Here is a 27,061-nt window from a genome sequence, read left to right on the forward strand (position 1 = left end):
CCTGTTCGTTCACTGCATTCGCCCGTGCTGCGGCCGGGACCTGCCAGCCTCCCTGCCGGGCCGACGGGCACCGCGCCTCCCGAGGGGCACTCTGATAACGGGTGTGAACACCAGCTCTCCCTCATGCAGGCGCGGTTTCGGGGTGTCGGGGGCAGGAACCCCGAGGCCGGGAGCCATCGAGGCGCCGCACCGCGAAGGCCGCCCGCAGGCGAGGCCGTTGCAGAGCGGGGCCGGGCGGGGGGCAGAGGCGCACAGCATGGCCAGCGACACGCTTCGCGTCTCGGCGGCTGCAGTTGGGTCTCCCACGGCCCGCAACCGCTCTGGGCTTTGCGAGGCGGCCGTCTCCGGGTCGGCCCCACGCGGCAGGGGTAGACCCGCCCGGCCGCGCCGCCCGCCGCCCCGCCCCCGGACTACAGCTCCCGGCGCGCTCTGGGGCGGTGCGCAGGCGCCGGGGCGGGCGGGGCGCGAGGCTGTTGGTCGCGGCTGAGGGAGTTGGGTCGCTGCCGCCGCCCGGGTGAGTGGGGAGCGGCCGCCGGGGCCGGGGCCGGGGCCGGGGCCGGGGCCGGGGCCGGGGCCGGGGCCGGGGCCGGGGCCGGGGCCGGGGCCGGGGCGCGGGCGCCCTGGTGGGAGGGCCGGGGGGGTGTGAAGGGGTGGGCGGTGGCGGGCGCAGTCCCCCGCCCGCTGCTACGGAGCGGCGGGAGCCCGCCGGGAGGGGCCGCTGCGGCGGGAGGAGGAGGAAGAAGGGGCTGGGTCGGCGCCCGCCTGCCCCGGACCCCAGCGGCTCACTGAGGGGGGCGAAACCTCGGTTGGTTTTCCGGAGCGGGAAACTCAGGGCTCGGTTAGCGCGGGGTGGAAGGGCGCAGGGCGGGGTTTTGGTGTTTACGTGGGGAAATGGGCTCCCCGGCAGCGGGGTTTTCCTGCTGTCGGCGCTTAAAGGGGTTTCGTGGGTTCAGGGGCCGAGAGGAGCTGGGTGGGTGACTACTAATATTTTTTAGCCAGCACCCACATCTGCTGTGAAATCCGAAAACTGTGACTTTAAAAACTTTACCTGTAGATCTGGTTAGCGTAATTCTTTCAATTTGCTGCATATTTTTTCTACAACTTATAAAGCATGCAAGTTAATGACAGTTAATTACGGAAGAATGTTCTTCCGGTCGCTCGTGGCCGGCGGAGGGCTGTGCTCTGCAGCGCTGGCACCGGGCTCCGGCTGCCGGGAGACCTCGGCGAGGCTCGCCTGGCGGGGAGCCGGGCCCGAGCGAGGCCTGGCCTGCCTGCGGGGGAGCGGCCGGGAGGCTCCCCTGCACACCGCGCTTTCTCTGTTTCCTGAGAATTTTGCACCTAAGCTCGCAGGAGAAGCCTCTGAAAGCTACCTACCTGCTTCTTTGTGGGTAGGCGCAAGCTGTGTTGAAAATAAGGGATCTTCTAGAGTGGTTGCTGTATGCTTTAAATTTGCTATAGTATATTGACTGTATCCTCAAGACTAATGTTTTGCTGCTGTGTCAGGTGTACAGAGGTTGAAAGGCAGCCTGTGATGTAGGGGAGAACCTGAAATGGGCTGGTATTCCCCAAGCAATGTGATGTGAACAAAGTGAACTTCTATTGTCCTGTTCTGGGATTGTAAATTTCGCTTTTCTGTAATGGACACAAATATCTGAATGTTTCTATAAGTGTTCAATAGCTTGCATCTGATGTTTCTTTTTGACCGAAACACCTGTAGGCAGTTCCTCCAGGAGGAGATACTGTGTATCCATGTCTATGGGCGGTACATCTCTAAAATCCAGGTACTGTCTGAAAAAAAGTTACATCAAAACGTCCCTCCTGCTGGTCAGTCAGTAAGTCCCGACACAGTGGTGCTGCCCTGTGTGTTGGGAGGAGTGGACAGCTGGAGTGGTGATTTCTGCCGGAGATACATCTTGGGGTGGGCAGTACCTGTGGTAACTAGGATTTTTAGCTTATCCCAGCCTTGTATTTATTTGTGATCATAACACCTGCTCTGCAGCTAGTTTGATGAGCATGCCTGGAAAGCGTCATGGAGATGGATGTGCTGAATGCATGCTTCAGGGCTCCTGGCTCCCCCGCCTCTGCTCTTGCCTGGGCTGGATGGGTACATCCATACAGCCCCATAGTATGGGTGACCAGTTCTCCAGAACAGGCACACAGGAGTAAGTTTTTATGGGATAATGCCAGCTTGGCACTTAGCCATCACTCAGAGCAGCACCCTGCCTGCAAGATAGCTGTGTCCTAGTTCTGTGTAGTTGTATACAGGACATATAAAAGAGCAGGTGGGCTTTGTCTGTTCCAGATGCCCTCCAGTACAGAGGAGGAGCTGGTAGGAGCTGGAAACACAGGTGTTCTCTGATTTCCTTTGTCATGAAAATCTTCATGGTCTTTGTAGTTACTCAGCAGTAGCTGTCTGTCCTACTCCACTCCTGGGGTTGCTGTATGGACAAATGTGAAGTCAGGGAACCTCTGCTTGCCACCTATAAAACTTAATAAATTGTTTCTTTGAACAGAATGAAGCCTCAGGCTTGTTTTCAGCCCAGAATAGCTATTCCTTACTGCCTGGAAAACACAATTTACCCTGACAAAAAGCATAGGCAAAGACAAGCTGCCACCTGCTGGCTCTGTAGAGCTTTTGGCTGGGGAATGTCCGCTGGTTCCCTGGGCAGGAGAACCTGGTTTGTGTACCCTACCCGAAGCTGGAGGCTTGGAAGTCTCAGGTGGGCTCTTGAGCGCATTCTGTGAGGAAAAGCAGCATTGGGCTGTTAAGCAGACATATGATGAGGTGTTGCAAAATCATCCTAAGGGACTTGCTGGGATTATGGTAATGTTTACATTTACTCATTTTTCTCCTAGCTTTGGCAAATAAAGATAGCTCTTTCAAGTGCAGCACATTTTTCTTACAGTTTTGTATAATCTTGCACACTGGAAAATAAAGTTGTTGCCATCACAGGGGTTCCCTGGGGAAATGCTCAGATTAGGTTCCTCCAAGTAGCTGGGATGGTCTGGGGCCCTGACTGGTGCAGGAATGCCGATAGCCCTCTGGACCCCCCTGCTCCAGGTCAGGTTCACCCAGAGGCTGGATGGAAGGAGGTTCTGAAGGAACAAATGAGATTGAAGTGAACTCTGCAAGTGTGCTAGTCAAAACCGGCTCAGTTCGTTTTTCATGATGTCACTTCTATTTTAAAATCCAAGTTACGGAAACCATTTACAGTGGACTTTAAAAAGACTGTAGTTTCCTGTGGGGAAGATATTTCTAAAGAGTTACTTCTGATAGGGTCCCAAGAAATTGTGTTCTTAAGTATCACAGAATCACAGGTTGGAAGGGACCTCGGGAGTCATCTAGTCCAACCTTAAAAAAAATTTTGGGGGTGTGTGTGTGAATTTTTAAAGAAAATTGGAAGCTAGCTATTTTTAGAACCTTGTGGTTTTTAAAAAACACACTTTCAGATAGAGGAGAACAAAAATATTTTAACTTGCAGTTAAGAAATGTATGAAAGTTGCTTGACAGTCTTTCAGGGGATGATTCAAGTAATTATAAAATGGCCTGAAGTTAAAGTTACTGCTATCTTCTCATTTCTTGAGTTGCTCATTGATTTCTCAGGTGAAGGAATAATGGCAAGATTTTTGTCTTTGTGATGTCTAGCAGAATATTTTCATTTCTGATTTTTCAACTTCTGCTTAATAAACAGAGAATGGAAATTTGGTTGATTTAATGGCTTTGTATCCATTGCCCCAAATGTTTCTCATGCAGCTATGAAGTTGCCAGAGTGAAGAACTTAGTTTACCCCATAGTTATATATCTGAAAAAAGAACACTAGCTCTTTTGACTTTTAACATACGTAATGGTTTCATTGTAAAGCTAAGAAGGATAGAAGAAAACTAGCTCCGCTTATCAAAAAAGTGCAAAGCATTTGCAAAGCCAAAATTGCTGGTTACAGCTTTGCCTGCAATTTTGCAGTCAGATGTGCCACAAATATTCATAGTCTAAATAACTGCTTCTTCTAAAAACTTTTAATTTGTTACACGTGTCTTTCTCAAAGCTGCTCTGCTACAGTGAGTTATTGAAAGCAGAGTAGTGAATGTGTTTAATGGGAGGTGAAGGGGCTTGTTTGATTAGATTAGGGCTTTGGCTGGCCTTTATGCCCTTTTTAGGCAATGAGAATTCCAGATACCATGTTTTAAAACCTGATTTTTAGCATGTTATATATGAGTGTCATATGCTGTGGTTTCTTTTGTAGGGAATGTTTCTGAACGTTGTTACCAAGCAGTCCCTATGTAGTGCAGACATGCTAATCAGTGCTACCATCCTAACTTTTTAAAGGTGTCTCAAGTTAAGTATGCTTTCATATTTTAAATAACACTTTTGATAGGTATTAGAAAATGTGTCCAAAACTCTGTAAATTTAAATTTGCCAGGCCACATGCGATTCTCTTCCTCTTGCTGAAATAAAGACTCAGTTACAGAAATAGCGGGGGGTTTTTTGCTCTGCTGATTGATTTTTCACTTTTTTGCACACGTGAACAATGTAACTTTAGGATTTGAAATGTCTACTTTGATTCTATTTTAAAAACAAGCAAGGCTAAGGGCTATGACCTGAACGTTAATTAATGCATTATAAAGGATGAGTGGTTTTCCAATGTAAAGCATACCATTGCAGTAAATAAAAGGTAATTAATTCTGGGTGACAGCATTTTAGAGTGATTCATGGAGAGGAAATATAGCCTATGTGAATGTAATGTATGGTTATGCAGTGCTACTCTCCATCAGAGTAAGGGGAGCATTATTCTGCAGTATGCTAACTATTCTGCTCCTTACAATTACCTGTTAAAACTACATATTTTAATATTTGAATGCAAATGGACATGCAGAAATGTGGGAAATAGCAGTGTGTTGATGTAGGATTCAGAGGGTGCACCCTGGTCACAGACAATGCTGTGCAATTGGCTGCAAGAAATGTTTTTCTCTTATGATAGTGTGTAATGACTTAAACTGTAAGGAAGGGGAAGACATTAAGGCTCTAGGAATAAGAAGTTTGCATACAGATCGCGTGGCATCTGCTGCAGCTATCAGCTAATTGTCCTTCAGCTGTTATGCACCTGGAGAAATAAATACCATGAGACTATGAAAACTGTAGGAGGTAGCACACTAGACCACAGAGACACTCCTTTGGTTACTTTTGGAACACAGCTTTGAAAAACATAGGTGTGCTACCCTCTGTGTTTTTCTGCAGCCATTGAACTCTGATGTTCTCGGCTCTGTGGCCTCTTGCAAAAGGTCCAAGCTCTTCCAGTGTGATTGGTGTTAGTTCAGAGGAAGTCGGACAGTGTTCTTTTGACATAATTTACCATGAAATTGAGAATTCCTCCTGTTTTTTTATGTTTGAGAGAACTTTACCTAAGTTGGTAGTTCAACGTTAGACTTATGTCCTGTCAATGTCAACTCTGGTTTACAAGCAAGCTCTACTGTTTATATCAGTAATACTTTTTAAAATCAGACATCCTGAAAATATCTATAAATATATTCCTCATTCAGCTGTAGATGTTGGTAGGAACCATAAATTCACTGTTTTTACAAAGGCAGTTGTTAAAACCAGATTTACTTTACAGGTAAACTTGACTGAAAGGTGTGGATGAACCTTTATGTGCTTATGTCTGTCTATTCAGTGTCTCTGAATTAAAAATCACTGTATGAAATTGTGATGGCCAGGGAGACCTTTTTTGATGTAAACAACTGAGGTGAAGAAATGACTCCTGTAAGCAGGATTCCATGGTATAGCAAGTATATACAGCCCATCTTTTCCTTTTCCTGAAGAGGCAATTGATCTTTTTGAAATACAGTGTAAGTGTAGGTTTGTAGTAGTGCAGTTAGTATATGTGGTGTGAGCATCTGAACTGGAATGTCTGCTATTAAGAGAACAAATAATGTTTGCTGTATTGTTGTTATTGCTGATCTGTGTTGAGTATTGCTGTAGAGCTGAGAAAGGGGTTAGAGAGGCTAATGAGCCTGAATGTACGGATCTAGCTTTTGCTCCCCAAATACATTACAGACACTTGCTCGCTTACAGTCATTCAAGTTACCTTTTTTGTGTGTGTGCTCAACTTGAAGCAAGAATTTCGCTGAACAAAATGAGAATCCCAGAACTTCTTAGAGAAAAATGAGAGAAACCTACTTGTCTGCTTCAACAATGTCATGATTAGGTGGTTTTTTTTCCAAGTAAATGCTCAAAAATTGTGGCTGTTAGAAAAAAGGTTCCCTGTGCTCTCCTTGTCCCTGAGGAGTATTATATAGACTGTACATCTTGTACATCTTTTGAAGGACCCCAGTTTCTTTTAAGTATAATATTTAGTGAGGATTTATGTAGTCTGTTCTGTATCTTTGGGGTTTTTTTTTTTGGTAGTAGGATTGAATGGAGTGCTGCTACTTAGGAGCTGTATTCCCTAAGTCTTTAATCTTTCCTCAAGGTATTTTAGTTTTCCTCAGATAGAACAGAATGTTACTTCAATGGTAGTGCTATAATTAACTCGGAAGCAAACTTCCTTTGTTCCCTCTGTAGGTAATAGGCAGGGATGTGAGTCAGTAACAGCCAATTAACTTGTTTATAGTGAAGTTCCCCTTTACTGACCTCAAACAGCAGCAGCAACAATAAATGCAAAGCATCTTAACTCTTCTTTTGACTGCAGTATCTGTAAAAAATGATGGCGTTAAGCTGGACTCAAAAATACTAGGTATAATTGATGTCTCTTCCCTCCCACCCTGCAGCCTGCCCTGCTTTGTGGGAATTATGGGCTTGGAGTATTCAAGTAAACTGGGTACTGCCATTCATCTGAAAGTATATATAGCTTAGTTATTGATGGAAAAGGGCATGGCACGATGGGATTCTTGTAAGCGAAGAAGGAAGGTGTAGACAGCTTCCAAGCACACTTTGTTGTAGAATAACAGATAGATATGAATACTGGATGAAAAAGCCTTTTTTTCAGATATGTATTTGGAGGTTGAAGATGCTTTGTAGTTGGGATATTTACCTTACCTATGGTTATTTCTTTTTGAAACTTTTTTTTTTACAGATCTGCTTAAGAATAAGATTTGGGTTTTTGAGTGTTTGAGCATCTTGCTACTGCCCAAGTCATGACACTCCCATTTCGAAAGGATTTGGACAAGTACAAAGATCTTGATGAGGATGAAATTCTCTGCAAACTTTCAGAAGAAGAACTGAAACAACTGGAAACTGTTTTGGATGATCTTGACCCTGAGGTAGGTATGAGCCAAGAGAAGTTTGAATTTTTTTTTTATTTGTTCAGAAACTAGTCTGAAATAAATTGAGGCTCTTTTTACTTGAAAATATACTTTTGCAAAGAGCTTTTTCCTAGTCTGCTAATGATCTTATTTACAGATATATATGTGTATATAATGTTTCAGCTGTTTACTTCCTGTTTGCAATGTGAATACAACTGCAGTAGAGGAAAATGGAAGAAGGCATTGTTAGGAGGAGCTTTCTGGGATTTATTTATACGTAAAAATTGCTCTTAGTCATGTTCTTGAAAAGTTGATTTAGAAAGGCCCGTTTAACTTTCCTGTTTCCAGTGCTGTCTGGTAAACAGCCCTTTCGCACCCATTTTTATTTTGTCGCTTCTACTGTTGGAATTCGATGGGACAGGGAGGGTGCTAATCTCTTCTGAAGATTTCTGGTCCTGTATCTAGTAGCCTATATCTATTCCTGTCCTTGTGCTAACTTTGCAAAGAGGAGGCAAATAATTACTCGGATCCTGAATGCTATGTCAGCATGGGGTATTGAATAAGGAATATTTTAACTCAGCCCTTTATAACAGAAAGCTATGTCCTCTAGTGATACTGCAGCTAATGTCAGAGTCCAAGACTTGTATTTTCACCTCCTGATTCTCTGTTCTTGCTTTTATAGGACCAGGATTAAGTTTAATCTTTATGTTCAGGGATCAGTTAAGAATATTGTGATCACCTATTTTGTTGCACTTGCACTGCAAGATATTCTTGATATTTTAATTGGCTTTGACTTTATACACATTTTAACAGAGGTGAAAGTGATTGGTTGTCTTTTATGGTAGTCTGAGTTTCAATATGTTCTGTTCTTTCCATACTAATAGCCTCCATTTTTTTCTTTTTTTTTTCTTTTTTCTCTTTAGCTGAAATACATTGATGATAGCAAAAGAAAACCACTCCACGTTGAGTCAGGTCAAAAGTAGAAATGATCTGTGTTAAATGCCAGACTTAAAGAAGTCTTAAAGACTTCAAAACATGTGGATGTAAGTGATGGAGGAAGCAGTCCTCTTGCTGAAATGTCTAAACTGTAAATAGCTGAGTTTTATTTACTACTACTCATTTAAACAGTGTTAATTCTGGAAAAGAAATGCAAAGTAACTAGCAAGTCTAGTGCTGGGAGTTATTGTACTTAGAGAATTGCTTCAGTCCTATTCAGAGTGCAGCGAGCTGTACTTTTCATTATATTCTTGGTATCTGAAGAACAGATTACCTTGTGTAATCTGCCTGAAAAAACCTTACCCTGCCCTGAAAAAAAAGGAAGTTGGAAAGGGATCAGAGATTGCCTAAAAAGGAGGATGTACTGGGTTTGAACCTTGGGTAGAGGGACAAGGAAGAGGGAAATAAAAATTAACAGGTGTTCACTCAGCTTTCTAAGGTGTACTTGTTTGCTCCATTTTGTTTTGCAGAATGCACTTCTGCCAGCAGGCTTCCGACAGAAAGACCAGACTGCTAAAAAGGCTTCAGGTCCCTTCGACAGGGAGCGACTCCTTGCATATTTGGAGAAGCAGGCTCTTGAGCACAAAGACAGGGAAGACTATGTGCCTTTTACAAGAGAAAAGAAAGGTAACACCACCCTTTCCGGTGTAGGTGGTTATGAAATCTCTGAAGTAGACTAGCCAGAACTACTGTGAACCAAAGTTTATTGAAGCACTGGCAGCTCTAATGCTTTTTAACTTGCAGCATTCCCAAATGAGTGCTAGTGTGCAGAGGTGGGATGCTTCCTGTTCAAGCATTTCGTGGCACTGGGGCTGGCATGCTGTTTGCAAGTAGCGCAGGAAGGAAATAAGGCTCAAAGATTTTTTCAAAGATTGCAAGGTTCTGATGGGGATGGTGTACTCACAGTAAGAGCTACTGCTGATTTGTGTCAAAAATAACAAATGCTGTCATTGTGCCTGTGGCTTATTGCCCTGTGGCGCCAAGTACAGACAGTAACATTTGTAATACTACATTGAATTTAAAAAATAGCAGTAGAATGATGTAATGGTAGATACTCAGTAATGTTCAGAGACGTTGTAAGCTGATAAGGCCAGGCCAGTGGTGTATGCGATCATGTTATCTTTCTAATATCCTTCCTGAGAGGTTTAATAAGATTGCATAGTTATTATTAAATAATTACACAGTTAACGTCACAGGAAGCTTTGAAATCTTGTAGTGGTTTGTGGTCTGAAAACCATGGAAACATTGACCCAATGAGTGGACACATTACTAAAGCCTGGGAATTTAAACCTATGTTTTGGATCTAGTCTTCCTGTTGACTTGATGGGAAACATTTTCGTTTTCAGGAGAAAATTAAAAAGGAATGTGCATCTTCAATATTGTAAGAATAGATTTTTATATATATATATATATATATATAATTTTTTCCCCACAGAACAAGAGTTCCCAAATTTGTGCCTTACTAAGCACTGTTGGTAGGGACAGAAACTCCCACTTCTGTGCTAGGTACCTATGCATAGGAGGAGGCTTTTGCTGTTGCCACAGTGTTTGTGTGCTGCTTGTGAATCCTACCTTGCCTGAACCTTCCCCAGCAGCTGGGCAGATATGCTGCAGTAAGACTTCGGTAAATTGTTTTATAAAGTTGTATTCCAGCTGACCAAGATGATCGGGTTCCTCTGTTCTTAAGGGTTTGAACATTTTAATTCTACTTAATTCTCCGGTGTGAGTCATTGCTTATTTCAGACTTGAGTCTTCATTCATCTCTTGAGTTTGTATATATGATTGTGATTGTGGCATATATTTGGTGAAAATTTTGTTGGGGGTATTTGCATTTTCTCTGCTTGTACTAGATAGCTGTTACTTGTCAATGTTAGTGTGTCTATTTTCCTTGCAGTAATAGAGAGATTGTGACTTTATAACGTGCTGCACTGCGTATGATGTAGTACTTCCTTAATACACCATGTTTTGCCTTATTTGCGTAGTTTAACAGCACTTTTGTGGAGATATAACTGTGACACTTCTTTGCTGGCAGGAGAATTGGAGTTTGCTGACTGACTCTGTAAGAGTAACCAAGTTAAGGATAACGCAGTGTACTGAATGTAGAAGGCAGTCAAAGATACCTATAGCAGCAGTACCCTTATGGTACTTCTGCTGCTGGCAAGTACCTGTTGATCCCATGTTTGACTCTGTAGTGTGCTGCTGTTTCCTCCCCTGTTCCACCTGTTGCCAGACTATTTGTTAGTATATGTTGGAGACAGCCTAATGGTTTAACGTGATTGAGTTCAAGTATATCTGGGCCTTGTAGCTGGTTTGGGGAATCCCTTGTGGCTTGGCGAGGTTGTACACCACTCCTTCAGGAGATGAGGGTGGACATGGAGGATTTGCTGTAGTTAGTACTTTTTCTGTGGAGTACTAGTGTTTCATTCAGATAGGTGGTTCTTTAGAGTCAGCTTATGTATACATGCACATGGCAAAACTATTTGTTTGGGTAGATAAAATCTGTGAGAATCCTGTAGAAAAACAGAAGGGTCCAGCTGTAATGCAGATCTTGGTTAAGAAAGATCAAATGTCATTTCCTTTATGTAGTAAAGTATTACTAAATAGCAGTCTGTCTGGATGTTGCAATATGTCATACCAGTTTAGTTAATAAAATTTCCCGTATATTGTAAAAAAAAAAAAAAGTTGCTATTTAATACTTTTTCTACCATTTATTTTAGTACCATAGAAAAAGAGAAGATAATATGAAAAATGAGATGTAGCTTACTTTCATCAAAACTAAAAATGTGTAAACAGATGTTCAGTATGGAAATTCATGCTCTGTTAAATGGGCAGGAGGAGGCAAGAAGCTTGTTTTATAGTAGGTGAGGGATAACCTTTTATTTCCCCCTCCGGAAAATGTTATGGTTCAGCTTTGACTTATTGCCATGTTTGTGGCCATTTTGCACAAAAATGGCAAACCTGTGTACTTAATCTTTTAAATCAAGAAATCATCATCTTTATCCAGATGCAAAAATTGGAAATGGAGTGGAGCAAAACTTAATACTTAAACAAATGACTAAGCTGGCTTGTAATTTTTCTCTTTGGCTAGATAAATATACTATGGAGAAATGCTAACAAATTGTAGAATGGGGTAGGTGAAAATCTTGCTTGATTATCCCGTTAATTTAGAAGAAAGCAGGCAATCATAACCATCAAATCTAGGGTATTTGAGGGGAGAGAGATGGATTGGAGTTGCAGCTATTTTCTTGGTGCCATTTCTCTGGGTTGGGCTTTACTGAAATATTTCTTTGTGCCTCGCTGGTCTCGCTGCTCTAACTTAGTCTAATTATTCATTTCATGGAGTGGGAAGGGGAAAATATGTCCTCTTCTCTTTCCTTCTCTTATTTTAGTAGAACTGATGTCCTGCATGGCAATTCGGCCTACAGGTTTATCAAAGAACTTTACCCTGGGTTAATTGTAAACAACATGGCTTGCTATCGATTCTGGTAACCTGTTTCCCCTACTACAGCGTGAAGGAAAATTCTCTCTTCCAGTTGTCCGAAGTAGCCTGTTTTGGGGTAACGTTATTAAAACAATGTGGCATCTTTCACTGATAGATAATGTGATTTTGCCAAGTCTTTTGAACCTTTTTTTGCTGTGTGCTATGAAATGTGGAAGATCTGAAATCATGTAAAGTGTCCTGATGTAGCAAGATGAAAAGCGCTAAAGAAATGTGAAGCTTAACAATCCCTAAATTATATTCTATTGCATTTTCCTAGTGCTTGATTTTGTTTCTAAAAGCATCCTTAAAAACATACTTTGTTTTTAAACATGATTTAATGACTTCAGTCACATTCTGTTCCAATTAAGTGTTGAACCATACAGTAAACCATTGTTCAAGAGATTCATCAGAGCAATGTGGTAATAATTTCCACAAACCTAGCTTTGTCTCAGTTTGCATATGTAAGTATGTCATAAAGATTTTACAAGGCATACTGCAAGGAGAAGGATCTCTCATCTAAACAGTGAAATTCAGCACTGGAGTCTGTTGCCCTCTAGTGTGTTCCATACATCTGACCAATGCTCCTCACCTCTTGGAACAGCAAAAGATGAGAATTATTAAAACATAAACCAGTATAAAACTAACATCAGTAATGTACTTTGTGCTGTATAGTGCAAGGCATTATCAAATTATGTAAACTGAGCTTTGTATTTCTAGCCTTTGCACTCTCCGAATCATGGCTTTCTTTTCCAACTCTCCCTTTGCATTCCTGCCGCGGTGTGTGTGTTCTTTGTAGATTTGCATTTCATGCAACTTCTGCTTTAATGTTGTGTTGTGGTTTGGTTTGGTTTGGGTTTTCCCCCCTTCTCTATCACCCAGGAAATATTGTTAGGCTGAAACTGTAGTCACATTGCTAGAGTGCTCTTGCTTCTGCCTGCTCAGTTGTTGCTCTAGATCACCGTTTGCTCCTGTTGCAGCAGGATTTGGGATGCTGTGTTCTCTGTCTGCCTTTCAACCACTGGTCTTTAAAGGAGGTGTGTTACCTGTTGTAGAATGAAGCTAATATCCTGTAGGAGCTTTGGAGAGACAACTTGTCAAACTGACATTCTCCATAGAACACCACTAGAATAAAATAACATGTGCTACTCTAGCCTCAATGTAAAACAGTTTTCTAACTCACTGCTATGTGCTCTGTAATCAGATAACGAATAACAGTACTGTTTCTACAGCAAGACATTAATGAAGTCACTTGTAATTTGAATTAAATTAATCTTAAATTGTGCTGAGAAGTGAATTGATGAACCTAAGTCTGTCACGTGGTAAGAACTAGTGACTGATGAATTGCCAATTATATCAACTTCTGGATTGATGAAGCTTTAAGGAACATAAGATGTAAGGAGTATATCAGATGTTGCTCTCTCTTCTTCATGAAGTCACTGATGAGATGAGCTTGTATTTGATTGCCCTCAGGTGACACTTATTTCTTTTTCTGCAGAGTACTGCAAAGTAGATTTTCTTCTTCTCATCTGACTTTCTTCTGATTTGCAAGTCATGGCTGCTTGCTGCCTAGTAGCATGGGGGTAGGACCATGGAATGTGTGCGAATAGTACCAGCAATATGCAGTGCATGGCCACACTCAACAGATCTGATTTCTGCAAGATTTGCAGTCCCACCTTAGATACTGTGAGTCTGAGTGTGAAATGTCTAGGGCACTTGAACAGATGTTATCCAATGTTTTGCCTTTTGAGCAATGCAATTGTGTGAAACTTGGAACTGAGAGTCATTCTGTAGCAAAGAAAGCCTGTGACTTAATCCTGGAATGTGCATTGTTTAACGCGTTAGCTAAAGGCATAGAAGACCTGAATATATAATTATTACAGAAATCATGTGAACATCTCTGAAATTTGCCTCTTTGTGTTGTATTGCTTGATCTTCGCAGTATTCTTGCTGGCCGAAAAGGAGGATGTCTTATTCCTTCATGTGATCAAATCCCATCTATTTGGAAACGTTCTACCTGAGGCCTGAGAAAGCTGCTTATCTCATGGGCTGCACAGATGTGTTGTCTGTTTTTTTTTTTTAAGCTTACATTAGTAAGGGGGGAAGGGAATTGCCAAACTGTCTTAGCAGCAGGCCTTGAGTTAGATCATTGTCCACAAAGAGACAGGGGTCTTTGCCTCTTTGAAGTAAGTTCATTACTAGAAGGGGGGAGTGGGGAAGGACCTGCTTTTGTATGTCCATTGTAAGCCTCTGAACTCTCTGGGCTAGGATGAGGTGAAGGCAATGAACAAGAGATTATATACACAAAGGTGTGTCCTGTTTTATAACAAAAACTGCTCCTGAACCAGTTCATGTGACTGGTGCTGGCTGCAATGAACATTTCTGGAGGGGAGCAGCTTTTAACATTTTTGCTTTAATTAAAATCGATATACTTTTTTTAGGTTATCTTAGTCGGGCATGTATGGATAAACTTAGTCTTAGTCTTCAGAAGCCAGTGCTTAGAAGCAGAAGGTCCTAACCTATGAACTTAAGAATTACCTAAAGTAACATCAGGAAAATTAGTTCTTTTTTGTTGGTACTGTGTGACAAACCAGACAGGAGGCTGATCTAGGTTGAAATATATTTTTACAAAGGTGGTTTTAACTGAGATCAGTTTCCTCCTCCCACTCGCTGCCTGCTGCACTGATGCTGCAAACAGGATGACATGAACAAAGGCTGAGGAGCAAAAATCACTCTTTCCTTCTCTTCTCCTTCCTTGTACTCTGAAATACTCACATTTTTTTACTAGTCTGTATTACTGAGGGAAAACAACACCAACATAACAAACGAAAGGCATTAGATCGTGTGTATGCTGTTCAGAGTGTTTCATGGGTTAATGAAAACTTCATCAAACATTCTCATATCTCTTCTGAAAATTACATTTTAAGTTGAAAGTTATCTCCCCAGTAGGTGATGCTGGTAAAATAAAACAGGGCTAGGAATGTACTGTTTCAATTATATCAAAATAATCTTAAACACTTACTACCTAAACCTTCAATTTATGAAGGTTTTCTTTTAATCCTGATTCACCACAAATATTATCTCTGTTGCACTGTCCATCAAACTTGAGGTATGGGTGGTAATGCATGTCAGCTGCTTTCAGCTACTCTTTGTAGTCAGCACAGTTATGTAAGATTTACTTTCTGCTTCTAAATATGGGTAATGACCATTTATACAACTTTCCAGAGAGACAGCAACCCAGGAACAAAAATACTCTGTTGCTAGCAACAGATCTTGGTCATCAGACTGTTGTCAGAGGAAAACCTGATACACTTTGTAATCTGTGCTAGTGGTAATGCATTCAGTTCCTTTAAAAAGAAAATGAACCACAAACTATTGTAATCTAGGATGGGAATTTGGAGAGAGAGAAAAGGTGGATGGATTTTTCGATGTCTGTATCTGCTGTGGGACACAGGAGCTGACTTCAGGCATTGCCTCCCACAACTGGTGAAACCAAAATCCTACTTTGTTAGGATTTCCCAGAACTAAAAGTGAAACATCCTTATAAAGTTTCTTGTCACTGGGAGGTATTTTAAAATGCTAAACTTAGTCTGTCCAAACATGTAACAAGATACATTTCTATGCAGTATGTGGAAAAAAAATCGTAGGCTTCTGGCATCTGCCCAGCTGGTCTGATTCTGGTGCATGGTGGGTTGTCATTGTGTAATTGGGATGAGCTAGTGTGGTTTGTGTAGATGCTTTTTAGCTATGAATATGGAAGAGGTTGGGCTCCTGAATTAACACTGAGCCTTAATAGGAAGATTGTCGACACTACTTGCTACCCCAGGAAACAACAAAAGGAAGCTGGAAGCCCTTTCCCACAGCTCTGTCTGCTGGTAGCTTGGGCAACTTGGAAAGTTTCAAAAACTTTGAATAACTGTTAAGGTTAGATCTACAGTTTTCTAGTTGTGAATTACTTCTATCAAAGGCATCAGTTTTGTTCTGTCATACAGTACAGGAGCTTTCTTTTACCACATTAATTTGTCCTGAACCTAAGCACCCCTTACATCTTCTGGGTTCCTAACCAGTGGTAGACTTCTTTGTTCTGAAAGGCCAACTCTAAATCCTTAAAATCTGAACTGTTTTCAGAGTAACTGTTAGAATAGCTTTCTCATTCTGCTTTCTTACTCTAACTTTCAGCTGACGATGTATGCAGGAGTTATGCTAACCACACAGACCTCTATTTATAATGCATGTCTCCTAAAATAACTTTTCCCAGTACCCATCTGTAATGACTAAAAAGCTGGTGCAGAATGTGATGTTACTACTGCTCCTTTTCCCCACTGAATCTTCTCTGACCTTTCTAAGTATCATTTCAGAAAACAGTGTCATTGGCAGAGAAATCTATTCTCTTGGTTTGTGCTGTTTACAAACCATGGTTTTCTCAAGCAGCTCAAGCATCCCCCTTTCTACCTGAAAATTGAGTTAACGTCTGAAATTGGAAATATCGTGTATGCAGTAAAACTGCAGTGAATACTCAGGTCTGATTTCAGATGATTCTTCAGCTTTTGTTTCTCTGACACATCCAGATTATGGTTCTGTCTGCGTTCCTTTCTCCCTTGAGAGAATATTAGTCATTATTCTCTAGTAATACTAAATTTTCCATACAGGCACTTTTTCTAGGCTGTTTGAAAGGTATAATGGAGGCTTATATTTTACTTTCTAATATTTAGAAGAAACAAATAAGATTGGAGTCATCATACAGAGTCCTGAAAATTTGGAATAAGTAATGTTATATTCCTGCTTATGCTCTTCCTTTATTTCTGACTTTAAAGAACAAATGGAAGAAACCTCATTCCTTTACGTTGTCTTGGTGCTCTTCTCAAGATTTACTAAATGTAATACATATTCCTTAGGTATGGAAAAGTTTAAAGATAAGTAGCTATATAATACAAAGTAATGTCAGACTTTCCATTTTCTTTACTCCAGGGAAAATATTTATCCCCAAGCAAAAGCCTGTACAGACTTACACAGAAGAAAAATTCTCTCTGGATCCAGAACTGGAGGAAGCCTTGACCAGTGCCACAGACACGGAATTAGGTGACCTTGCAGGTTAGTTTTTTTTTTAAGTATTAATGGGCTGGTGCATATTTAGACAAGGAAGATCTATAATTGAGGTGGTAGTGTGTTTTTTATCTGAAATGTGACTATATGAACCTGTAGTGTGATAAACTAGAACATGTTATATGCCAGTTTGGTTGCAGCATATCATCTTTGATTTTTGATAATTTCTAGGAAGGTAGATTATTTTAGCCTGTGTATGATATCTGATTTTCAAACTCAAAACCTTTAAGTTCATTCCTTGGATGGGCTGTTTTTTGTTGTGTATAAGAATGTGCTGCTATGTGCCTGTATTCTTAAAGCTTCAGTCAAGAATTTTGTGACTGATCTGCACTTTCAACTTTGCTTGAACCCGGTGAGGTCAATTCTTTCTAAGATGTGAAAGCCAACTAAAAAGTCTAAAATTAATTATCTTTTTTTTCTACTTTTACTTCAATTGAGAGAACGGTGTATTGTACTGATAACTGGGTGTTTTACAAACATTGGTTATTATTTAAAGGAAGTCTGCATTTGAGCTGAATTATTCAGGAACAGTAAAATTGTTTTTTTGCCTTTTCTTTTTCTCCTCTTACAGCTATACTGGGAATGTCCAACTTGATAACAAACAATCAGTTTTGTGATGTAGTAGGAAGCAGTAATGGGATTGACAAAGACAGCTTCTCAAGTAAGTATGTACTCAAGTGCTAGATAAATGAATTCTTTGTACTGTACACAATTACTATAGCATTAACTATTTTCTCTTGCACTAGCATTCTTTATAGACTATTGAGTCTTGATTTGAAAATGTGCATGCTCACTCTTGAGGGGACAAAAGTAGGCATAAACATGCATTCATGTGTGTTGGTTTTTAAGTTTTGTGTTTGTAATTCAACTCCTACCTGCTTTCTGAAAAAAAAGCTGGTGTGCGAGAAAAGGAGAAAAGCTGTGGGGGCCTTTGGAAAAGAATTGAACTTTATGAAAATGTGGTCAGGAGAGGATGGTATGCTTTTTGGGTGGGGGAAAGATGTAAAGACTGGTGAAATGATCTTTAAATACAGCAAATATTTTGTACGGATATCATTTATTGACAGTGAATGCATGTGACCTGTTTGATTACAATTAATGCCTTTTCAGATATAGTAAAAGGTGAAAAAATGTTGCCTGTTTTTGATGAACCACCAAATCCCACAAATGTGGAGGAGGCACTGCAAAGGATTAAAGATAATGATTCCCGTCTTATTGAAGTTAATCTAAATAATATTAAGGTAATTACCTGAAGTCTGCAGTAAATACGCTGCTTTTTCTCAGTAGAAGGCACTTTAAGTTGTAAAACTGTACAAGAAAGTACGATAGGCTTATTTTAAGTACAGCAGCCTTTCTGCTAAATGTTGCAGCATGTGTAATCTCAGAAACCTGGAGCTAAACCAATAAGCCATCTTAGTTCCTTTTGCCAAATGTGTATTTAAAAAGTCTTAGATTTTCTTACTTCCAGCCCAGGCTTCTGTTGCTGCCAAGCTGGCAACAGTTCCAGCAGATCACCACTGTGGAGTTAACTACTGCTTTGAAGCCTTTGTCCTTGATGAAGCAATGTCCTCTCAGTTACTGCTGTTGCAAACAGTGTGATATTTGTATCTGACATCCTTCTGATTCTTGTACAAAAGAGCTGTCGGCAATCAGGGCAGCTTCTCCTTATAGGTGTAACAGTTGTGTTTTTAAACATGATAAAACTTTTGTATATTTGGGTGAAAGAAAACAGAACTACAGCACTCCTGATTTACAGCACAGACAGCAGTGATAAGCTGCTAGCTGTAGCCTTGCTGGAAGTCAGGGCTATTTGTTGCCTTACCAAAGGAAGAAAATAAAACACATGGTCTAAGAGTATTGTACAGTAGAGAAATGCTAGCCAAAATAAATGCCTAAAAGGTAACAGAACAAAATTTTGGATAAAATAGACTGAGAAATTTGCTACTCTAATTAATTATCTAAAATTATCCCTTTTAAGCTTCGTTGCTACTACACTGTAAAAATTATCAAACTATGAATTGGCAAATTCTGGAATTATTCTTACTAGAACATGGAGAATGAAATGCTAATGGTTTCACCAGTTTCAAGCTCTAAATACTTTTATATTTGAGAGGTTAATTTGATGCTGATAGTTAGCAGAATGTTCAGTTCATTTAAATTTTGCTCAGCAACAGTTCCAAGTCAGCTAAATATATTTTAACACTTCTATTGTGGCAATGGCATCAATGTAGTAGAGATGACTTTGCTTTATAGAGTTGGTGACTCTAATAGCCACTGCATCTTACATATAGCTTTGCTACACATGTAGGCCTTTACTTTGAGACTGGAGACCAGTGATAGTTAATACTATAGTACGTTTTGCTCTAAAGAGAGTAAGATGATGGAAGAAGTTGGGGGGGAGGGGATAAATTTGTGTATCTCAAGAGAATGAAATGCTATTTTTAATTCAAGAACATACCAATTCCAACGCTGAAAGAATTTGCAAAAGCCTTAGAAACCAACACGCATGTGAAGAATTTTAGCCTTGCAGCCACCCGAAGCAATGATCCTGTTGCTGTTGTAAGTACTCTTGCTGACATGCTGAAGTGGGGTGCAAGGGAAGTTAGGGTGGAAAGACAATGGTAAGGGATTGAATTGAATCCTCTTTGAATATTATGGGATAAAAATTATTAAATTCCATTACAGTGCAAAAGTATGTTTTCTTTAACACACCTTTGTTGTATCAAAGTTGGTAAATGATTACTAGTTGATTAATAGGCAGCAATGCATGAGGTGTATGATATGAGTGAGTTTTTTCCAGTCCCTCCCCCCAGTTTTTCATTTTGCTAGCCTCCTTCCTGTTTTTCCTTCTTTCCTAATTGTTTAGTTCCTGATGCTCATTCCACGAGCCAATAGTATATTAAAAATTAACTTTAAAAGAAGCATATTTGAGGACTGAAAACGCTCATCACCTTTTTCAAATAATTAGAGTTGTAGTTAAAGAAAGTTGTAAAATACCTGTTTCTCTGATCTTCCTGCTACCAAAAATTGTCTTAAAGCATTGGCATATAAAGCCTAATATTAGTCAAGGTATCTAAGTTGAAACAATTGAAACTTAAGTATTTATCATCTGGTCCTGTTTTTCCTATGTTGAATCAAAAGCAGTACCTTATTTATTTGCAGATAAAGAAGTAAAAACTAGTTTGAAAGACTCCATTAAATGAACAAATGAACATTTGAAAGATTTGTTTTGGGCCAATTAAAAGGTTCCTTTTCAGTAGAACTGACAGTTCTAATAAAAATCTGTAAAGGCTTGTTTTCTTGGGTGAGGTTTTGTTGGGGTTTTTTTTGCATTGTGACTTGATACAAAAGAATTTAAAGGTTATGATTTTTATGACAGTCAACCTAAGCAGTTATCTATTCTTGTCGTCTTATTTTCTCAGAAATAAGATCAGGTATATGCCGTTACTATCAGAGTGCTTTTAGCTACATGCTGGTACTGTGCTTAGAGCTTTGAATTTTACCTCTTCCTACCAAATCTGTAGATGCAAGCATTCTGAAAGTCAGATCTCCTGTTTACAAATTAACCATGTCTAATTCTCCTTTCAGTTGACTAACGCCCTTTCTTTGGCCTTTACTTAGGAGCTTGCATTACTCATTGTGTGCTGTGAAGCAATTACAAAATGGAATTGGTCCAATATGCTAATTTCAGACAATTTATATTCTGTGTAGCTTTTTAGTTTGTAACAAGAGAAAGACAGGCCTTTTCTTGACTAAATACTGTTTAAAAAGGGAATGTAGACAATGACTGGTTGAAGACTCACTTCAGTCTCAAAAGCAAGTGAAAACTTGCAAAGTTACACCATGCATCTGTGTACTTGTTGCTGCTATTGAACTAGTTAGTGCAAATGGTTATCACTGCGTCCTGTGATGTACTGTAGCAAAATTCAAAAGTTTAACGATGCTTTCTTGCATTCAAAGGCTCTTGCAGACATGCTGAGAGTAAACACAAAATTAAAAAGTTTAAACATAGAATCAAACTTCATCACTGGAGTTGGAATTTTGGCACTGGTCGATGCACTGAAAGACAATGAAACATTGACAGAGATAAAAATTGATAATCAGGTAAGCAAGATGGTGGTAATGCCAGAATTAAAATCAGTCTATCTCAGTTGACTGAATATTTTTGGAAGACAGCTTGGGATAAACTTTCCAAAATATTTTACTTTTACATGTCTTAACCCCATGAATGATTGTCCTTAGGATTCTCAGAAGCATCCAGTTGAAGTTGATTGCTGGTTACTTCTGTCCTTGCTTGTGCTTTGAAGTGCACAAACATATTTTATGACCTTCTGCCTTTTAGATTAATCAAAATAAAACTAAGTGTTTATTGGCTAATGATGATGAAAGTATTCTGATCTCTTTTACGGTGAATACACATAAGCTGTGTTGTCTTTGTGTACCTTTTGTGTTATCAGAGGCAGCAACTGGGCACAATTGCAGAAGTAGAAATTGCCAAGATGCTTGAAGAAAACACCAAGATCCTCAAATTTGGATACCATTTCACACAACAGGGACCTCGAGCCCGGGCAGCTGCAGCTATCACAAAAAATAATGATTTGGGTAAGATCTGTCAGTAGAGAGTGACTATTAAATGAATGTGTGTGAGGCACAGGTTTCAAAGGTGTCTGTTTTTTCTGCTTTTATGTTGACGTAACCAGGGTAGAAAAACACAAGTAGATCAGTTTCAGATTTCTCCTGTGCTTTACTCCCACTATCCTGTTGCTGCTTGATGTTCTCCTTTTATTTTGTTGCAGAGTGTTCAGGTGTACAAATTGAGGATTTATAGCGTAGTCTAGAATAAGAACATTCAAATTCTACCTGAGTTGTGGCAAAGGGAGGGAAAATAATAGTTTTGATCAGTTTTATTCAGATAAGATTAATCCTTTCTTTAAACGCAGTACTTGAAGTTAATAGTGCAGGATGCCCTGCCAGTACACGGGTCTCATTTTGATTGAGCAAGGAAACTGAACATACTGTCATGTGCAGAGGCCGGGACTGGGTCATCTTATGGTTAGCCTTCTGGTTCTGTTCATGCACTGGTACCTTCCCTGCCTCTCTTGAAGGCAGCTCGTAGCAGAGGCATCTTTATTTGCTGCAGTAGGTTTTGTTGGAACTCATCTGATAGAATCCAAACTAAATGGACCAGCAGAAAAAAGGTTAATAGTATAGCATAGGAATGGAAATTGTTTATATAATCATGTCAAATACCTGAAGCTCTCAACTACTGCAAGATAATGTGGGCCATCTATTTTAATAGAATTGCATTTTAGAACTTTAATTAAATAAACCTTTTGGCTTTAGATGCTTTGTAGTAAGGATTACACATCTCAACAGTGTGAAAGTCGTCTAGGTAGTAATACATTAGAGGGAATGACATAGGAAATTGGAATTTGGTTTAAAGATCTGCTTCACCCCTGAGTAATGTTTAAAGTGGAGGAGAACAGATCTGAAAGAGATGGAGGAGGAGAAACAGAATAGAGCATAGAGAGAGATGAAAGGCAATCAGACTCTGCATAACTGTTTCTCAAAGCAGATTCTAAACCATTCGTTGGGGTGTTTTTTGTCATAACACTTCAGGTATGTGTCTCTTTTGAGGTTTCTCTTTTCACTAGTTCTCATTTTAGGGTTTGACTGTTGGGAGTCCATGTTTCTATTGATATCTTGCCTTTTTTTCTTTGCTTTCTTAGTCTGGAGTATGCAAGTAAAAGTTTCTGCAAATACCTTTTCACCTCTCCAGCCCTGAAGCTACAGAGACAGGTTACTCTGAATACCCAGCTGGGTATTGAGCACTGAAAACTGAGATGTTCAAAGTATCTCACTTCTGTTTTTGTACGTTTTTTTCTAAAAAAAAAATTATACATCATCTTTGTCCCTTGTTTACCCTGTGTTGTACTACCCTTTTCTTTGTCTGAAACTGTGTACGTGTTGCTTTTAACTGCATGATTGGAGAAGTCTAAGGTTGGAAACTCTTCCATCTGTTCTTGCTCTTTGATGAAAGCAGGTATGCCTAACTTCTGTCACTGATGAAAACAATTTGGATTCAAGTGGAGATAAGCCTATGGGTTACTCTCAAAGTGAGCAATACATCGGCTTTGTAAAGAGTAAAATTCTAGTGTGATTCTATTCTGATTGTTTCTTTAGACTGTATCTAAAGCATTTCTTGAGACAGGAAGAGAGAGGGGAAACAAAACAGCTTTCCCTCAGTTATTTTTATTGGAAGGTAAAGAAGATCAACTCAGATTGCAAATATCTGTAGAACTACATAACTTCCAATGAGTGGTTTTGAGAACAGAATCACTTTCTTCTTTTATAGATGTGCTTGCTCCACTTTTAAACAAAATGGATATGCCCTATAGAATTTCAAAAACCCATAGCCTCATTTGTTATGTCTGCAGAGAAAAAGAAAACATAATTAAAGAAAAAATTAAAGAAAAAAATTAAAAATACTATAAATATTGAGCAAAAATCCAGTCATTCAGTCAATCTTGTGTATTCTTAAGTCTAAACAGCATGTGAGCTTTTAGTGATTTTATTCACAATTCTTTGTTGCTCTTGCATTTTCTGACAATTTAATATTTCAGGCTATTGAATGTAACTTTTTTTCTCAAAGTGCATAAATCCTATTGGATATACTGTGAAACTCTTGTACTGTTTCTTTTGAAGCCATGAAACTTAATTTTCCACCACTGGAAAACTGCAATGTAAAAAAAGAGAGTACTGGCTAGATCTGCTTACCAAACATAAAATGATTAATGTTTCCCACAAGTCTCTCCTCACAAATATTTGAAGCTGTTCATGAATAACACAATAAGCTCTACTAAAGCATAAGGCTAAAATTAGGATAATACTAAGTGTTAATTACCTTAAGTTGTACTATATGAAACTTTTATGCTGCAAAGTAACTCTTGATGTAGAAATATGAAAGATCCTTACAATGATTAAATAGTAAAACATATTTTTTCTCTCTTGTCACAGTTCGCAAGAGAAGGGTTGAAGGAGACAACTAGCAGATCTTGTTGTCAAAACTGTGGAGATTTCAAGGGTTGTCAAGGCACGCTCATCACCGTGGGCTCTGGCAATCTTGGACTACATTTACCTGGGTTAGAAGGGAAAAGACTGGAACCCCCATCCTTTTTAAAGCAAAGCTATATTAATAATCTGCTGGTATGTATCACGTTTTTCAGATTGAGACACAGTAACTGCACCAGTCTCTGTACCATAGTTTCTGACTGGTTTTTTAAGAACTTTTTTGTATTTCAAGACTTTGGCTGTGCTTTCTACTAAAAATGTAATTGCAAATCAATGGTATAATTGTCTGTAGTCAAAGAATGGGACATTCAAGATCATTGGGCAAACTGAAATGTTTGTTAGAAAATCTGGGGCTGCTTATTTATGTGGAAGGGTGTGTATATTCTTGAAAACAACGCATTAGTGATAAAGGATTCTTCACAGAACAGTTGGACTTACTGTGTAGAGCTGTTCAGCCTTGTTCATATGCACTGAGGAGAAATCTTTCACAGCTGTCTTATTTGTAATTCTACTTTTTTTATTAGTTCTTGATACTGTGATTAAGTTTAAAGACATCCCTTTACACCAAACAAAAATAAATTGGCTAAGGACTTCTCCCAAGAGATTTGAGGGACTAATAAAAAAAGTGGAAGCCTTGGGTGGGAGGGTCAAAAAAAGTAGGAGCCGTGCAAAATTACAGTTTTTCTATTACAGCTAAATCCTTCAAGTCTTTTTAAAAAGGTCCCTTAACTGTATCTTGCTCTGTATTTAAACTGGATATGTTTTTAGATTGATTTAATGTGTTCATCAGCATTATTTAGTTTATATTCTCTGTTTAAAAATCCTTATCTATGTTCATAAGTATCAATTTCTCTAGGAGTAGTGGACATGCATTTGTTAAATTTTGCATAATTCTGTACAGGAACAGCAGCCTTAACTGTAAAACCACTGTCCTAAATTGCTGGCAAATGGAAAAAATCCTTTTTTTTCAAGCTGTTGTATTAAGCTATTAGTACTTCATATAAATCATATTTTAATAAAGCAATGGAGTAACACTTTTAAGAAAGGCTTTTTCTATTTATGTATGTCTTGATGTTGAAATGCTACATAAGACATGCAGAAATTAACACATATGCAGTGTGAAATCTGTGTGGGATACTGATTATTAAGGCAAAAGAATCACTTCAACTTCTGTACATAATCAGTAGACTGAAATACTATGAAAAACTAGAGGCTTTTTGGTGTAGGTCTGTACTGTACTGTACTAGTTTTCTCAGTGTCATGAGATCATAAACTCAAACATCCTAAAGGATTGCTTGGCTATATTTATAGCAACGGAATTCAACTGACAACTGTTTTCATTAAAGGATCATAATATGGTGTTTTATGTATAGAAAACATATTGGACTGAGATTTTTGCATGAGGTTGTATATACTATAAATTAACAGAGCAACTCACTGACACTGTGCCCATGTTATAATTTGCTGCAAATCTTATTTTGGATCTTTAAAGACAGACTTTATTTCAGAGTTAACTTCAAATTTTACTGCAACTGTACAGAAAATTTTGAACTACAGTGCTATCAGTGAGGTTGTATGTAACTGGTTTATACTTGCAGAAGAACACTTTTTTCCTATTTTGAAATCGGTCTTTTGTTATAATTACAAATAAATGTGTGCTCTGATAAGCAAGTCAGAAGTAATTCTGTTAAAACCAAAGACTATACATACTATAACTTCAGAACAACTACAAGTGATCTGACTAGTAACAAGATGGGCTTCTTTTGGTTTTGGCTTTTGTAAATTGTCAAGAACTCTCTAGGTTTTGAAATTTAATTTTTTATATAGTATGAATACAGTCACAAGTTAAGTGTCTTTTTACAGGCAGTGCTGTATAAGCATAGCCAAAACATGTCATGTGCTGAGTTGCCTAAAGCTGTACTTCACTTTTTATTTGCTAGGTACCATAATAATTTTGTGTCAAAAAACAGGCTGTAATGTCTTCCTTCATTTGTTGAAGGGCTGCATGTTCATGTATTGTGATTCTATGATGATCTATTTTATCATTATCTAACAAGATGAGGTAGTTATCGCCTACTTGAAGGAGAAAAATGAAAGGCTGGATTATGGAAATGAGAGCCCAAATCCCTTCCTTACTTTCTTAAATCAAGTTTAGCTGCTTAATGATTTATATTCCAATCAAGGGCAGGGCCTTCTAAGGTGCAACTGTCGGGTGTTCTGTCACAGATTATAGTAGTGGACCTTAATAATTGGTTTAGCTCTGTAGACAGCAGCTAAGTATTTGACTGCTTATTGGCACTTTCAGGATGGGTATCTGGCAGACTGGGCAGAGAAAACTAGGGTGTGTGGGGTTTTTTCCAACCAGAAGGGCTTGGCCTTGTTGCAAGACGTTTGGCATGGTGCATGAGAACAGTTACAACAATCACTTTTGAGTGTAGAATCTATATCCTTTTTGGAATAAATGAAGGACTTCAGTCTGTAGACAGGAATCATAAACAGTTTCAACAAGCAAACTGAACTCTCTGATGTAATGCTATCAAGCGTAGTGAGATCTTGTATATGACCTTATTTTTTCCTGAGTGCAAAAGTCACTATTTTGATAACCGGCTACCATAAACACAAGGTCTTTTTCCCAAAAGAGGTGATACTTTTTTCTTCTTGATTATTTTCCAGACTTAATGCAGAAGTGAAATGACCACATACATTGATTCTCTTGGTTCCAAGCTAAGCATGGAAACGTTAGGCTATATTCCAGAGCAATTATCTATTTACTGTTGTATTTTTTAAAAATAGCCTCATTCTCTCTCAAGCTTGAGTAATACTGTTTGTAAGCTACAAACGAGCAAGTGTTCAATGTAAATTTCCATTGAGGAAACATGAATTGAGTGTTTTAGCATATCAGTACTATATGCTGTCAGATTGTAAACCAGTAAAATTTTTGGATTATTAAAGTACTGTGTTCTTGTTGTGGTTTTGGTTTATTTTATTTTAATTTAATTTTTTTTAAATAGTGCACTGACTTGCTCAAAGTCGACCCGTGTGTTTATGTCAAATCATTACTTTTTCTTCTCCAGTAGGAAAGTGAGTGACTAAATGGCCCCTCTGGAAGTAAGCATGGAATTGATGGAGAACTTGTATTTAAACTACAGGTCAGTAGAGCAGGGTGACCTGTACTCA

The 27,061-nt window shown here is 39.2% G+C and overlaps 1 protein-coding gene across 3 annotated transcripts; it reads left to right on the top strand.

Moving 5' to 3' along the window:
- The first annotated feature begins 428 nt into the window (after nucleotides 1-428).
- LOC104051512 (tropomodulin-3) lies at nucleotides 429-26,854 on the top strand. 3 transcript variants are annotated; one of them, XM_064456412.1, is made up of 10 exons: nucleotides 429-514; nucleotides 7,068-7,254; nucleotides 8,703-8,859; nucleotides 16,679-16,801; nucleotides 17,385-17,474; nucleotides 17,924-18,054; nucleotides 19,265-19,372; nucleotides 20,774-20,917; nucleotides 21,271-21,415; nucleotides 23,831-26,854. In XM_064456412.1, exons 2-10 carry the CDS (start codon nucleotides 7,129-7,131, stop codon nucleotides 23,860-23,862), a joined length of 1,056 nt encoding a protein of 351 aa, XP_064312482.1. In that variant the 5' UTR covers nucleotides 429-514; nucleotides 7,068-7,128; the 3' UTR covers nucleotides 23,863-26,854. The 3 variants fall into 3 exon arrangements, with proteins under 3 accessions (XP_064312482.1, XP_064312483.1, XP_064312484.1); XM_064456413.1 differs by lacking the exon at nucleotides 429-514 and adding an exon at nucleotides 715-805; XM_064456414.1 differs by lacking the exon at nucleotides 429-514 and adding an exon at nucleotides 5,984-6,200.
- Nucleotides 26,855-27,061: the final 207 nt, after the last annotated feature.

This window comes from Phalacrocorax carbo, chromosome 7 (assembly GCF_963921805.1).
Source record: "Phalacrocorax carbo chromosome 7, bPhaCar2.1, whole genome shotgun sequence".
NCBI lineage: Eukaryota > Metazoa > Chordata > Aves > Suliformes > Phalacrocoracidae > Phalacrocorax > Phalacrocorax carbo.